This window comes from Hydractinia symbiolongicarpus, chromosome 4, assembly GCF_029227915.1.
Source record: "Hydractinia symbiolongicarpus strain clone_291-10 chromosome 4, HSymV2.1, whole genome shotgun sequence".
Lineage (NCBI taxonomy): Eukaryota > Metazoa > Cnidaria > Hydrozoa > Anthoathecata > Hydractiniidae > Hydractinia > Hydractinia symbiolongicarpus.
Window position 1 is genome coordinate 21686655 of NC_079878.1, and position 14248 is coordinate 21700902.

The window sequence follows — 14248 nt, forward strand, 5'->3', positions numbered from 1 at the left end:
ATTTTGGCCCAAGGTATTCTGGAACAAGAGAAAGTCCTCGCCTAAGCGAAAACATTGTATGCTGGGGCTGTGGTAGACTGGGTCATTATTCCGCACGTTGTCCTTTTTCACGAAGCAACAATACGATGGTACCACAAGTCACTCATAACGAATTGAAAAGAGACAAACAATTTTAGTTTTCGAATCTACTTTTTGAGTTTAACACGTTTTTAATTTAATGTAATTCTTTGCGTTTTTACTTGTTTTAGAACATTCTGTAGTGGGAAAACTTCGACAAAATTTAAGATTCTGGCAGGATGAGCTTGATACGTCACCTTTCGTTTTAAGTATGATAAAGCATGGCTATCGCCTACCTTTTAACCTTCAACCGCCATCGTTTGCCGCTAAGAACAATGCCTCGAGTCTAAAACATAAAGAGTTTGTAGCGCATAGTATTAAGCAACTTTTAAAAGACGGTTGTATCGAAGAGGTTTCCAACGTTCCATATTGTTGCAATCCGCTTACAGTAGCAGAAGGAAATAAATTACGATTGGTTTTAGATTTAAGACATGTGAACGATTACTTAACTTTTCTAAAATTTAAATACGAAGATTTAAAAATCGTATCACAGCATCTTGAAACAGATTATTACTTCTCAACGTTTGATTTAAAACATGGCTACCATCACATTCCCATTCATGAGCATGATCGAAAGTATTTAGGATTTTCCTGGACTTTTCCAGATAACACGGTCAAATATTATCAATTTCTCGTTTTACCATTCGGTCTGGCTAGCGCTTGTTACGCGTTTACAAAATGACAAGACCTTTGTTAACAAAATGGCGAAAGGACGGTATAAGATGTACTATGTATTTAGATAATGGTATTTTTGGTTCAAAATTATTAGAGACAACAAAAAAGCATTCTGCGATTATTCAAAACGATTTAGCAAGAGCAGGACTCACCATTAATCTAGAAAAATCAAAGTTTGAGCCTCGTAAAACTGGCAAATGGCTCGGCTTTAACATCGATACCCGCACTAGCAAATTTTACGTTCCATCTGAAAAACTAAGTAAACTTTTCTCACTTGTGAAATTAGCATTAAACAGCGATCGTGTAAGCGCAAAATATATCTCAAAAAATTGCCGGACGAATTATCTCAATGACTTTAGCTATTGGCCCTTTAACAAGACTTTTTACAAGGCACATGTACCGCTTTATAGAATCTCGTATAACTTGGCAAAAATTAGAAACGTTAGATGAATTTTCAAAGTCAGATCTTCTTTTTTGGTACAGAAACCTCTTCAACACAAACGGTTATCAAATAAAAAAGAACACCTTAACAACCAAGGTTATTTACTCCGACGCCAGTGACAGTGGTTATGGGGGTTATATTGTGCAACGGTTGGGAGATATTATCGCCAGGGGAAATTTTACTGCGGAAGAAAGACGTACAAGTTCTACTTACCGGGAACTTTTAGCTGTTAAACTTAATGGTTTTCCGATAATGTTAATGTCACTCGAATTATAGAAGTAGGCAGCAGGAGACCGCATTTACAAAAACTCGCTTTAGAAATTTTTGATGCTTCAATGATTTATAATATCAAATTACAATCGTCATGGATCCCGAGGGAGGCAAATAACAAAGCAGATTTTTTATCAAAAATAATTGATTCCGACAACTGGGGGATAGATTACGAATCATTTAATTACATTCAACAGAAGTTTGGCATTTTTACAGTCGATCGTTTCGCCGATGACATAAATAAGAAAATTAACAACTTTAACTCAAAATATTTTTGTCAGAATTCGCGTGGTGTTAGTTAACGCGTTCACTTACAATTGGTTCGGTGATTTTAAATGGTTGTGCCCCCCTATTTTGTTAGTGGGCGATGTTCTAAATCATCTAAAACTTTGTAACGGTCGAGGCGTTCTATTAGTCCCTCTGTGGCAATCATCATATTTCTGGCCATTGTTAACTCCGAACAGAATCTATTTTTACGAATTTGTAAAAGATTACTTGTTATTAGATCCTTATTTTTATAATTATACCGCCAGTAAAACCGTATTTGAAGGCTTTGCTAAGTTTAAATCTTTAGCTTTGTTAGTGGAATTTAATACAGATTAAAAAATCAACTTTTGTTATTTTCTCTGTAACGAATTTGACACAAAGACAACTGCCGCACGGGTGAAAAACGCCTTAGCAGACTTATGTATATTACTTAACCGCCGAACGGGCGTATGTCTTAAATCGCCGGACGGGCGTATGTCTTAAATCGCCGGACGGGCGTGTGCATTAAATTAGCCAGAACCACTAAAGGTTAGGTTTTCTAAAAAATCATATATAGGAGGCTTATTTACATTCTTTTATTCTTAACAGATCACATCAATGTTGGTATTTGGGAAAAACTAGACGCGATACAAAACACTGCACTTAAGTCAAAAGCAGCAAATTTACCACAACTTTTACAAGCGGCTTACGCGAAGGAAACGATTATTAAATACAAAAGAGCTTGGCAAAAGTGGGTAGATTGGAGCTCTAAATATACTGAGGTCAACCATTGTCCTGCCGACCCATTTTTCGTATGTATTTATTTTAACGACTTGGTTATGGAAGGATGTTCAATAAGTACAATAATTTCGGCACTTTGTGGAATACGCTAGGGACACATTAATGCAGGTTTTTTTGTCGCCAACAGACCACTCAATTGTTAAATTAGCCTTTGCAGGCGCAAAACGATTGTCGGTAAAACGTGCAATAAGAAAGAGCCGTTCACAGTGGACATAATTAAAGAGATAATTGCATATTATGGAGAAAGTTCAAACTTCATGCACATGAGGTTTATAGTGTTATGCATGTTAGGATTCGCAGGATTCTTTCGCATTGGCGAATTATTAGCCTTAAAAGTTATCAACAAGATTCATTTAAAATTAGCGTTAAAAAATCCAAAACGGATCAGCTAAGAGAAGGTCATATTGTGTACATAGCTCACACTGGTAATTCCACATGTCCAGTAACCTGGTTACGAAAGTATCTGTGTATGACTAATTTGAAATTTCAGCCGGATTCTTATTTAATTTGTCGTTTGGCGAAAACAAAGACAGGCCACAATGTGTTAGGGCATCTTTCTATATCCTACGAAAGCGCCAGAAAAACATTTCACAAACATTTGAATACAATTCAAAAAGTACCGGAAAATTTTGGGTTACATTCTTTACGCTCAGGTGGAGCTAGTGCTGCTGCAAATAACGGCGTCACTGACAGAATGATAAGTAAACACGGCAGGTGGTCATCAAGTTCCAGTAGGGACGGATACATAAAAGATAGCAAATCTCAACGACTCTCTGTAAGCAAAGATTTAGGATTGTAACAAAAATTGGTCCTCTTTTAACTCTCCTACCAATATAACAAGTTACTCCTATACTGTTGTTTTTTCTGTTCTAATTTATTGTTAGGAAGATGGGAAAAGAAGCGCTGTTTCCGACGTTCTGCGATAAGTCGGGAACAAAGTTTCTTTTCGGATTCTGCACTACAATGTAACCCGATTTTTCGGGTTATGCGCATGCGCATGAGAATAGTATAAATGCACGTGTTGTATCCTCGGCCAAGCCTCGGTCTTTGGTCGCGTGGAAAGCATCGCAAACTTTAACTGTCATTAATATTAATTGATGCAATTTTCGTTTTATGTACCGCACCGGCGCAAATAATCAAGAAACCAGGTGAAAACAAGCATGATTTTTATTGCAATGACTTCAAAGATGGCGGACGTCTTTCCGCTAACGGAAAACAGCTAATCACGAAACCAAGAGTTACATTCTTAAGTTATTTGTACGTCTATAAACGTTGAATCACATATGAACTTTGCGAATTGATAACACATTGGGACAAGTTATGGCTGCAACAAATACGCCGTTAGTGATCAACACAGACGCCACCGGGAACGATGCGCAAATGAACAATCTGACGATAACTATGAGAAATTCATGTATACGATGCAAAAGAACTTTCAAGACGAGCAAAGGACTCTTGGTTCATTTGAAAGCTTGCAAAAGAAAAGAGGTATCATTAGTAGACAACTCACCGACGCAAACACCGAAGGAAGAAACTTTATTTAAATTTAAGTGGAATGAGGTAGAAGGCGAAAAAGTTAGCAAAGATCTCGACATGATTTATAATGAGATTGTGTTTTGGAAAAAGAATTTGTTTATACTACCATCAGGTAACGCTGGAAAGTCTTATATTAGGGAACTCACTCGTCTAGTTAATGCTTGGAACAATAGTTCACCTCTTCGCAGTATTGCAATGAAAGCGATCCATGTTATGCCAGCCTTGCTACTACAGAAACCAAGTAAAAAATCAAAAGCGAAAGACCATCAACTAGCTCTCGAAAAGCGATTGAAAATGTGGCACGAAGGAAACTTCTTGGAACTTTATACAGAATGTTTAACTATACAAAGCCGTATGACGAACGCATATGCAAAGAGAGATATATCGGCGATATCTAAAAAGTTTAAACTATTCATGCAGAAAGGAGACGTCAACTCAGCAATGCGATTATTATCTAATAGTATGCAGAATGGAATTCTTCCGTTAAATGACGAGACCTTGATGCTGTTAGAACAGAAGCACCCGAATGCACAAGAGGTATGTGGGGATGATGAAATCTTACTCAATTTTCCGTTACAGAGAATACACCCCATTGCCTATGACGTCATTGACGAAGACCTTGTATTGGATGTTGCTGCTCACACGAAAGGAGGATCTGGACCATCGGGTCTAGACGGCGATGGATGGAGGAGAATATTATGCTCTTCTTCGTTTGGTACTACGAACTCAGATTTGCGGAAGGCTATTGTTGATATGATAAAGAAATTGTGCACGGAGAAGATAACTGACTCAGAGGGTGGTGGTGATTGTTTGGAAGCTTTTGTGGCATGCCGTATGATCCCTTTGAATAAGAATCCTGGTTTGAGGCCCATTGGGGTAGGAGAGGTTTTGAGACGAATTGCTGGGAAGGTAGTTATGCGTGTAGCTAAAAAGGACATCATGGAATCAACTGGGTCTTTACAAGTCTGTGCTGGACAGGACGCGGGTGCAGAGGCGGCAATTCATGCTATGCATGATATTTACGAGAATGAAGAAACAGAAGCGGTGCTACTGATCGATGCTGAGAATGCATTTAATTCTATCAATCGGAAGGCGATGCTACATAATATTGCAGTCCTTTGTCCTCTTATTTCTACTTTCATGGAAAATTGTTACAATGTTCCGGCACGTTTGTTTGTTATTGGGGGTAAAGAACTGTCATCAAAGGAAGGGACTACTCAAGGTGATCCGACCTCTATGGCGGCATACGCAATTGGAGTTTCGCCTCTTCTTAGAATTCTTCTTGATTTTATGAACACTAGTGGTAACAATACGGCAAAACATGTTGCATTTGCGGATGATTTCACTGTAGCTGGTAAATTGTCAGAGATAAAGAGCTATTGGGAAAAATTGACTTCGATTGGGCCGAAATTTGGTTACTTTCCGAAGGCTGACAAGTCTTATTTGATTGTCAAAGCAAGATATATAGAAAGCGCAAACGAAATTTTTAAAGAGATGCATGTGAAAATAACGTCATCGGGTCAAAGACACCTTGGAGCTGTCATTGGAGATATCAATTACAAAAACCAATATGTGAATAGTAAAATTCAAGATCTTTCGAATCAACTCCAGCTACTTTCACAGATTGCTGTTATGGAACCACAGTCTGCATTTACTGCCTTCAACGCTGGTTTCAAATCGAAATTTACGTATTTGATGAGAACTATACCAAATATTTCGAAAAATTTACAACCAATCGAAGATATCATACGTAACGAATTTCTTCCAGCAATTACCGGAGGACATTGCTGCTCAAACGCTGAAAGGGATCTCCTATCCTTACCGATTCGTCTGGGTGGCTTGGGAATCACTAATTTCGTGAATGAAAGCGACTTTGAGTATGACAACTCTCGTTCCATCACTGCTTCACTTTCCAAAGCCATTTACGAGCAAGTGGACAAATCTATCTGCGAGATTGAAAAACGTCATTTGAAGAATCAAATCAAGGACTCTCGCAACAAACGTCATGAGGACAGATTAACAGATGTTAAAAAAAACTTAGACGAAAAACAATTACGATTAAACGACATATGCAGTGAGAAAGGTTGCTCCAACTGGTTGACAGTATTGCCATATGCTGAACACGGATTTGATCTCAACAAGCAGCAGTTTTGGGATGGAATAAAGCTCCGTTATAACTGGCCTGTTGAAGGATTACCGACGCATTGTGTTTGTGGGTCGACATTTGACATTCAACATTGTTTGAGTTGTAAGAAAGGTGGGTTTGTCACGCTTCGACACAACAACATACGTGACATAACGGCATCCATGTTAGGTGAGGTTTGTAAGGATGTGGCAATTGAGCCTTCGCTAATTGGGTTGACTGGCGAAACTTTTGATTTAGAATCTGTGAAAAAGGGGGATGATGTAAGAACGGATGTACGTGCTCGGGGATTTTGGACGAAGGGTCAACAAGCATTTTTCGACGTAAGGGTTTTTGATCCCAACGCTTCGAGACACTTCAGCATACTCTCCAACAATGCTATGCAAAGAATGAGGCGGAGAAGAAAAGGCAATACAACACTCGCATCAACAAAGTTGATAACGGGACATTCACGCCACTGGTATTTTCTCTTTACGGAGGAATGGGAAGAGAGTGTGCGACTTTTTACAAGCGTCTCAGAAATGATCGCCGAAAAACGTAAAATAAATATTTCTGTTGCATCATCTTGGGTCAGAACTAAGATTTGTTTTGCTTTAATTCATGCTTGTTTGCTTTGTTTGAGAGGTTCGAGAGGGATTTATAAAAGAATCGAAATGGGGGATGATATTGTTTTGAGTGAGTTGTCAAGTTGTATCAAGTAGTTCGGTTGTACCAAGTTAATGAACTGTTAAATCTATATCTAATTTATTTTGTTTATTATGTTTGTTAAATGCTTTTGTATTGAAGTAACAATTTTTAGATTGTAAAATAAATTTATTGTCTTTGAAAAAAAAAAAAAAAAAATTATAATAATCAAGAAAATGTCGGCGTGAAGAAGAACAGACGGACATCGACAACTGTAAAGTGACCAGCTTCACGGTTTTCTTTCTTGGAAAATACGCACAAAAGATGCAATCCACATTTGGCCGTGGATACCGAGAAAGTTTTTAATCCAGTTGCTGGTCACAAGTCGGTCGATGTCAAGTGCAAAGATCTGTGATGAATATGAAATATGTTTTATAAAATATGTCATGCGATGTACCACTCTACCAACCTACCAATATACCAATCAATATAACCAATATAACAAGTTACTCCAATACTGTTGTTTTTTTCTGTTCTAATTTATTGTTAGGAAGATGTGAAAAGAATTATTCAAAATACAACAAATCGCATATGTGCCGTGATCTTAAATCGGAAGAGTGTAATGCACTTTATGATATGACTGATGTAAATCGTGCATGGACATTTTTTAAAGATATTATATCAACGGTATATAATAAGCATGCTCCCAAGATAACCAACCGAGTAAAGGGAAGACATTGTCCATGGCTCACACAGGAAGTAAAAGGGCAGATTAATCATAAAGATCAATTGTTACGCAAAGCGCGAAGATCTAAAAATAAAAACGACTGTAATTCATTTAAAATTGCCAGAAACCACTGCAACAATTTAGTTCGACAAGCAAAAAGAACTTACCATTTTGGAAAGCTTTAAAATCAGTTTTTCCGTCCAACAATAAAACACGTGAATCCTTAGTAAAACCTGTTGACCACCAAGCCAGTAACCCTTCGAAAGCAAACAAGTTTTGTAATTTCTTTAGTACTGTTGCTCGAGATTTGAAGAATCGTTTTATACCACTCGTCAATGTCTTTGAGTTTTCATGTCAGCAAAGTGTACATCCAAAAAGAACCGAAATCGTTAAAGCGTAACAAAGCAACTGGGTTTGATGATTTACCTCCTAACTTGATAAAGGACAGTGCCGGGATGATTTCAAAACCAATGGCATTTCTTGTAAATCTTTCTTTAAAGACCGGAGTTATGCCAACTGAATGGAAAATTGCTTTGATCAAACCTCTTCACAAATCTGGAGAACGAGCAAATCCTGATAATTACCGCCCTATTTCAATACTGCCTGTGCTGTCCAAAATTATGGAAAAAGCTGTCCACAATCAATTGAGTGAATATTTAGAATCCAACAATTTACTGTCAGAGAAGAAATTTGGCTACCGTAAAAAGAGATCGACCGAGCTTGCTACAGCATTATTGTTAGATAATATAAGAAAAACTGCAGACAAAGGAAAAATTACTGGCGCGATATTCATTGACTTATCAAAACCTTTTGATACCCTTGGGCACGCAACCCTTCTAGCAAAGTTAAAACAATATGGGGTGAGCAATATCACACTTCAGTGGTTTGAGAGCTATTTGTTTGACAGAAAACAAATTGTTGGTTTTGACGATGAGTTATCCGATCCTTATTCGGTTTTGTGTGGGGTGCCACAAGGTTCTATCCTTGGACCTCTACTGTTTTTAGTTTTCTTTAACGATTTTCCGGACATTCTGAAAACAGCTGACGTTGTGGAATTCGCTGATGATACTGTTATCTACGTTTCTTCAAACAAAATTTCTCGGATAGAAGAATTGTTAAATAATGATTTAAAGAACATCAGCTCATACTTTCGTGAAAACAAACTTGTGATTAATTTAAGACTTAGTGCGTGCTATTTGGGACAGCAAAAAGATTATCAATGTCAAAGACTGACTTTGCATTGCTTTTTGACGGAGTACCAATCAATGTGACTACATCTTAGAAATATCTTGGCACAGTACTCGATCACACTCTTAATATTGGTCCGCAATTAGATAGTATGTACAAAAAGTTCTCGTCAAAGTTAAGGTTGTTGTGTAAACTCAAGTATTTCTTGAACGAAGAAGCTATCAGACGTGTTTATCGATCTCTCATACAATCTGTTATTCGATATAATTGCTTGTCATTTTTAAATTTAACAGCAACACAATCACAAAAATTACGATCGTTGGATAGACGAGCAATAACGATAACAAAAAATGCGAGTATCAACACATCAGAAAAAAATAATTTACAAAAAGGTGGCAAGCCACCGCAATGATGAACTCAACCTGTTAGGTCTTTGGAAACAAGCTAGAGGTTGTACTCCTCTAGAGAATATGCCTCTAAAAGCACAATTCTCCCTTTTTACAAGGAATTAAAAAAATAAAATAAAAAATAAAAAGGACACAACACATTTGAAAAGATGAACAGAACTTTAACCAAGGGCAGGTAGGTTTCGACCCATATTTCTGAACCTAAGTACCCTGGATGTCTAGCTGGGTCACCTCGAAGAGGTCCGCGGACGGTCATCAGCAGAAACTAGACATCCCTATCTTCCTAAAATTAACTTTGACCACTTTCTGTTCAACTGTGCTATTCTTTGTTTTGAACTCAGGTAATAAGTGGAGTCGTTACTCTCCAAAGACAAGATCATGTGTGATCAAACCCCCCTGCTAATATTTTTTTTTTTTTTTTTTTTTAACTGGGGTAATAAGTGGAGTCGTCACTCTCCAAAGACAAGACCTAGTATGATCAAACCCCCTTGCTAACTTAATTTTTATTTGATTTTGTTTTATTTTTGACTGGGGTAATAAGTGGAGTCGTCACTCTCTAAAGACAAGACTGACTGTAGTCAAGCCCCTTGCTGACTCATTCCGGTTAAAATATTCTTATCTCAGCTCTTCTAAAAAGAAAACATATGACATTAAAAACACGCTGTTAAGTTGGTAAAAAATGTTTGGATGGTGATTGTTGCTCGAATTTTGATAATTATTTTACTTTAAACTCCCATAATTTATCAACTAGAAATCGAAATGTTCTTTTAAAAATTCCTAAAATAAAACTTGAGTTTGCTCGGTCGGGTTTCTTCTTTCAAGGAGCTAGGCTTTTCAACTCCTTGCCCGAGGAGACCCGGTAGAGTGGACACGAGTTTGGTAAAAATTTACTAAATTTTGAGTTTAGATAATTTCCTTGAGTACTTTTCATACTTTAAGTTTTCTCGTAATATACCTTCGCCGAATTTTTAGTTTTTGGTTATATTGATTTATTTGTGTGACTGTGTGTATGTGTAAACTAGTTCTTTCATGCCACTGTTTCTTTTGGTTGTTACCTTTCGAACGTTTAGGCTAATTTTTGCGTTTCTCATGAGTTTCTGAGATTTTTATTTTTTTCAGTTTAATACTTTTCTTTGCATTTTAATATATATTACTAACTAGATTTAACGTATGCATAAACAGGACGTATATTTATAACAGTATTTTTTACTGACATACTCATCCTGTATATAAATTTAAAAATAATAATAATAATAAAGTTATCAACTCTCATTTTTCCTTCAGGTCATGTATTGATTTAAATAAACGTTTTTTGAACATGTTTCCAGACAGCGATATTGTGAAGAATTTTAAACTTGGCAAAACAAAATGCAGCTACTTGATTAATTATGTATTGCACCTTATTTCTGCTATGCTGATGTTATCGTACCTCGTGTTCCGTCCTCGTGTTCCCTGTGTCCGAAAACGGTTCGCAAAAACAGCAAACTCGTCAGCTGCTGTCGATGCCAACAGAAGACTCATCTCCGTTGTGTCGATCCTAAAAGAAAATCTACAATAACCGACTGGTTGTGTCCGAACTGCTTGCCTTCCATCCTACCATTTTGCAACGTCCGAGACCTATCCCAAATCGAGCAAGAAGTTGCTCAACAACAGCTCCAAGACCTTCAACTCGAACAACTCAACCAAAACAGAAACTTGTTTAGTATCGCTCATCTCAACACTCAGTCAATGGTGTCTACATTCGACGAATTTGTGCTTTTTGTACACAAGTACGATTTTGATGCGATAACTCTCACCGAAACCTGGCTAAAAGACAACCCTTTCCTACTCGAGTACGCAAAGATCGAAGGTTACACAATGTACTACCATAATCGAGATAACAAGCGTGGTGGTGGTGTAGGCGTTTATATCAAGGATAATATAAAGCATAAATTGCGCAAGGATATCGTCAATATCAATCCAGCTCTCGAACATTTATGGGTTGAAATCGATGGGAAAAACAAACACTCGAAGCTACTCCTTTGTGTCGCCTACCAGCCGAACTTCACACACCAAGAAAAAGCAGAATGGCTCGACAACTTCGACCGCATCATTGGAAACGCTAATCTCGACTGGTCAGGAAATGTGGTGATAACAGGTGACTTCAATATTGATCTTTTGCAGAACTCTCAAATTAAAGACTCTTACCTTGAAACCCTTCGATCGTTCGACCTCACTCAGCATGTCAACTCTCCATCACGAAAAGGATTATCCCTACTCGATCACATCTCGACCAACTCCTCCTGCAAAGTGAAATTCTGTGAAGTTCTTCCAACACCAGAAATCAGCGACCACGATGCTGTATTCGCTTGCATCAATACTCGTGTAGCCAGATTTGAACCACGGTACAAGATCATTCGTGACATGAGAAATTTTGACCTGTCGGCGTATGTTGCTGACACCGCAAACATCCCTTTCAATGTCGTTTATGCAACTGATTGTACCGCACCGTTGAAGAGAATCAAGGTCACCCGTCCTCCGGCACCCTGGATGAAAGACTTAAAAATCACCAACCTACAACAAACTTGTCACGAAAAGCGTACTTTAGCCCAACAGACTCAGTTGAATGCCGACTGGAATGAATTTCGAAATGCTCGAAACGCTCTAAAAAGACAGATAAAATACACCAAAAAGACTTTCTACCGCAGACTTCTTTCATCGAAAAAGCCTAAAGAGGTTTGGAAACTAATCCACCGATTTCTCCATCCAAATAAAAACGTTATAAACATCCAACCCTCCGAACTAAACGCACATTACATATCTACGGCACCCAGAATCCTTGGATCGCAACCGACATCTAAAGAAGAAATTCAACTCCTTCTTCAAGACCTCGTTACTGAAGCTGACCAAGAATTCCAATTTCGTCCTGTCACATACGATCAAGTGCTCAGAGAAATTAAAAAACTTCGAAGCGACTGTTCCGCTGGCTACGACAACCTCCCTGTAGCACTCATCAAACCCATTGCTGACCACATCGCATCCCCACTTACTCACATCATCAACTCAGGGATAGCTGAAAACACCTTTCATCAGCTGTAGAAAATCGGCAAGGTAACACCAATTCCAAAAACAGAACAGTCCATTACTCCAGACCAATTCAGACCTGTCACTGTTTTACCGATCTTATCAAAGCTTTTCGAACGTTTAATGGCAAGACAGATCGTTGATTATATCGAACAGAACCATATATACCACCAAACGATGTCCGGTTTCCGCAAGCGTCACTCGACCGAAACACTCTTAATGAAGATTCGAGACGACATCGTTGGCGCGATGAACAAAGGCGAGGTCACGCTAGCAGCATTTCTGGACTATTCAAAAGCATTTGACACTGTAGATTACAAAACCCTGTTGATTAAATTACGAAGGATAGGCTTTTCCAACAATGCTGCTATGCTGATGTTATCGTACCTCAGTGACCGCCGCCAATTCGTTCAGATAGACGACAAACAATCTGACTACGGAACAGTGTTATTTGGGGTACCTCAAGGTTCAATTCTTGGTCCTGTACTATTTAACCTTTATACGGTCGACCTACAAGACAACGTCGATGGTGGGACCACAAACCAATATGCAGACGATACAAGTATCTATGAACATTGTAAGACTATAAACATACAACCTACAATCAACAACTTGACTCAACGATTAGACCAGCTGAAGCAATGGTCGACCACAAATAATCTTGCGTTCAATAACAGAAAAACGAAAATCATGCTTTTGTCAACACCGAGAATGGCAAAACTTCACGACCTCATGAACCCCAACCATTCAACATTCCATATCCATCACTCGGACCAACTGATCGAACGCGTTACCGTTTACAGACTTCTTGGCATCCAGTTCGATCAAAATCTAACCTGGGAAACCCATATCAATAAACTCTCTCAATCAGTTTATGCGAAACTATACGTTCTTCGCTATCTTCGTCGCACAGCAACATTTCGTTTGCGGAAGCAACTGGCAGAAGCCCTTCTAATTTCGAAAATTCACTATTGCTGTTCATTGTTTTGGAACCTGCCACTATTCCAGCTGAAAAAACTTGATAAACTATTGTGCAGAATTGCGTCTTTTGTAACGCTGAGATATTCCACGCTCGAGGATGTAATACAACTTGGTTGGCTACCAATCCAGCAACAAATACACTTTGAAATTTTAAAACTTGCCCACAAATCGATTCACCAGGATGAGTTTCCATCGTATTTGAAAGGTTTCAAGTTGAGAATTGCTGGACGTGGAACTCGTAATGTTGACGAAGTTATTTCTAAGTATGAAATCAATGTGTCGGAGAAATTGTTTCTTGGTAAGGCAAGTCGCCTTCTAAATGATCTTCCCAAAGCTATCAGGGAAGAACCTGATCACAAAAAATTTCGTACTTTTTTGAAAAAATATTTATTAGACCATGGTCTTGCGATTTTTATTATGCAACATACCTAGTTTTTTTTTTTTTTTTTTTTTTTTTTTTTTTTTTTTTAAACGACAATTTCTCAATATCCTAACTTAACATCTACTGACCGATTGAGACCAATCCACGAGGAATACTTTATGCTTTGATTTATTCCTTCTGCTCTACTTAGTCTCAATTTTTGTTTATTTGCTCGATTGTTTTTATTTCTTAAGCCCGTCGATTAATAAATATATTTAATATATGTATATTTTTTTTATTATATATTTTGGTGTATAATTTTCATTTTCATATGTTCTGGTCTTAATTCTCCGTCAGAATCTATTATATCGATGTCTTTCAATCCTTCGCCACTTTGAACTCTGCTAATCTTGTCTACAGTTCTACAGTGTCTTTTTTTATAGAATAACTTATTTCTTTATTTAAATATTATTATTATTTTAATAGGACGAATAGCCATTGTAAAATATGGAAGTGCCTGAAAGACAATTAATAAATAAAAAATAAATAAATAAATTAATAAAATAAAAAAAATAAAAAATTCAAGGAAATTCTTTTGAATGCAATCAACTTTTCACCATTTTACAGTTCATCTTTCGACGAAAGTATGAATTCTGTTTTGCAGAAA

At 37.5% G+C, this 14248-nt stretch overlaps 2 protein-coding genes across 2 annotated transcripts; both read left to right on the forward strand.

Moving 5' to 3' along the window:
• The first annotated feature begins 2831 nt into the window (after positions 1 to 2831).
• Positions 2832 to 3350, forward strand: LOC130642321 (uncharacterized). Its single transcript, XM_057449409.1, has one exon. It carries the CDS (start codon positions 2832 to 2834, stop codon positions 3348 to 3350), a length of 519 nt encoding a protein of 172 aa, XP_057305392.1.
• A 5570-nt stretch (positions 3351 to 8920) lies between these two features.
• Positions 8921 to 12254, forward strand: LOC130642322 (uncharacterized). The gene is made up of 3 exons (XM_057449410.1): positions 8921 to 9125; positions 10505 to 10601; positions 10670 to 12254. The coding sequence occupies exons 1-3, from the start codon at positions 8921 to 8923 to the stop codon at positions 12252 to 12254; spliced, it is 1887 nt and encodes a 628-aa protein (XP_057305393.1).
• Positions 12255 to 14248: the final 1994 nt, after the last annotated feature.

Coding starts and splice junctions, on each gene's coding strand:
- LOC130642321 (XM_057449409.1), top strand. CDS start 2,832: ATGCATGTTAGGATTCGCAGGATTCTTTCGCATTGGCGAATTATTAGC.
- LOC130642322 (XM_057449410.1), top strand. CDS start 8,921: ATGTACAAAAAGTTCTCGTCAAAGTTAAGGTTGTTGTGTAAACTCAAG. Junction 9,126..10,504: donor AACGATAACAAAAAATGCGA/GTATCAACACAT, acceptor ACATGTTTCCAG/ACAGCGATATTGTGAAGAAT. Junction 10,602..10,669: donor TCTGCTATGCTGATGTTATC/GTACCTCGTGTT, acceptor CAAACTCGTCAG/CTGCTGTCGATGCCAACAGA.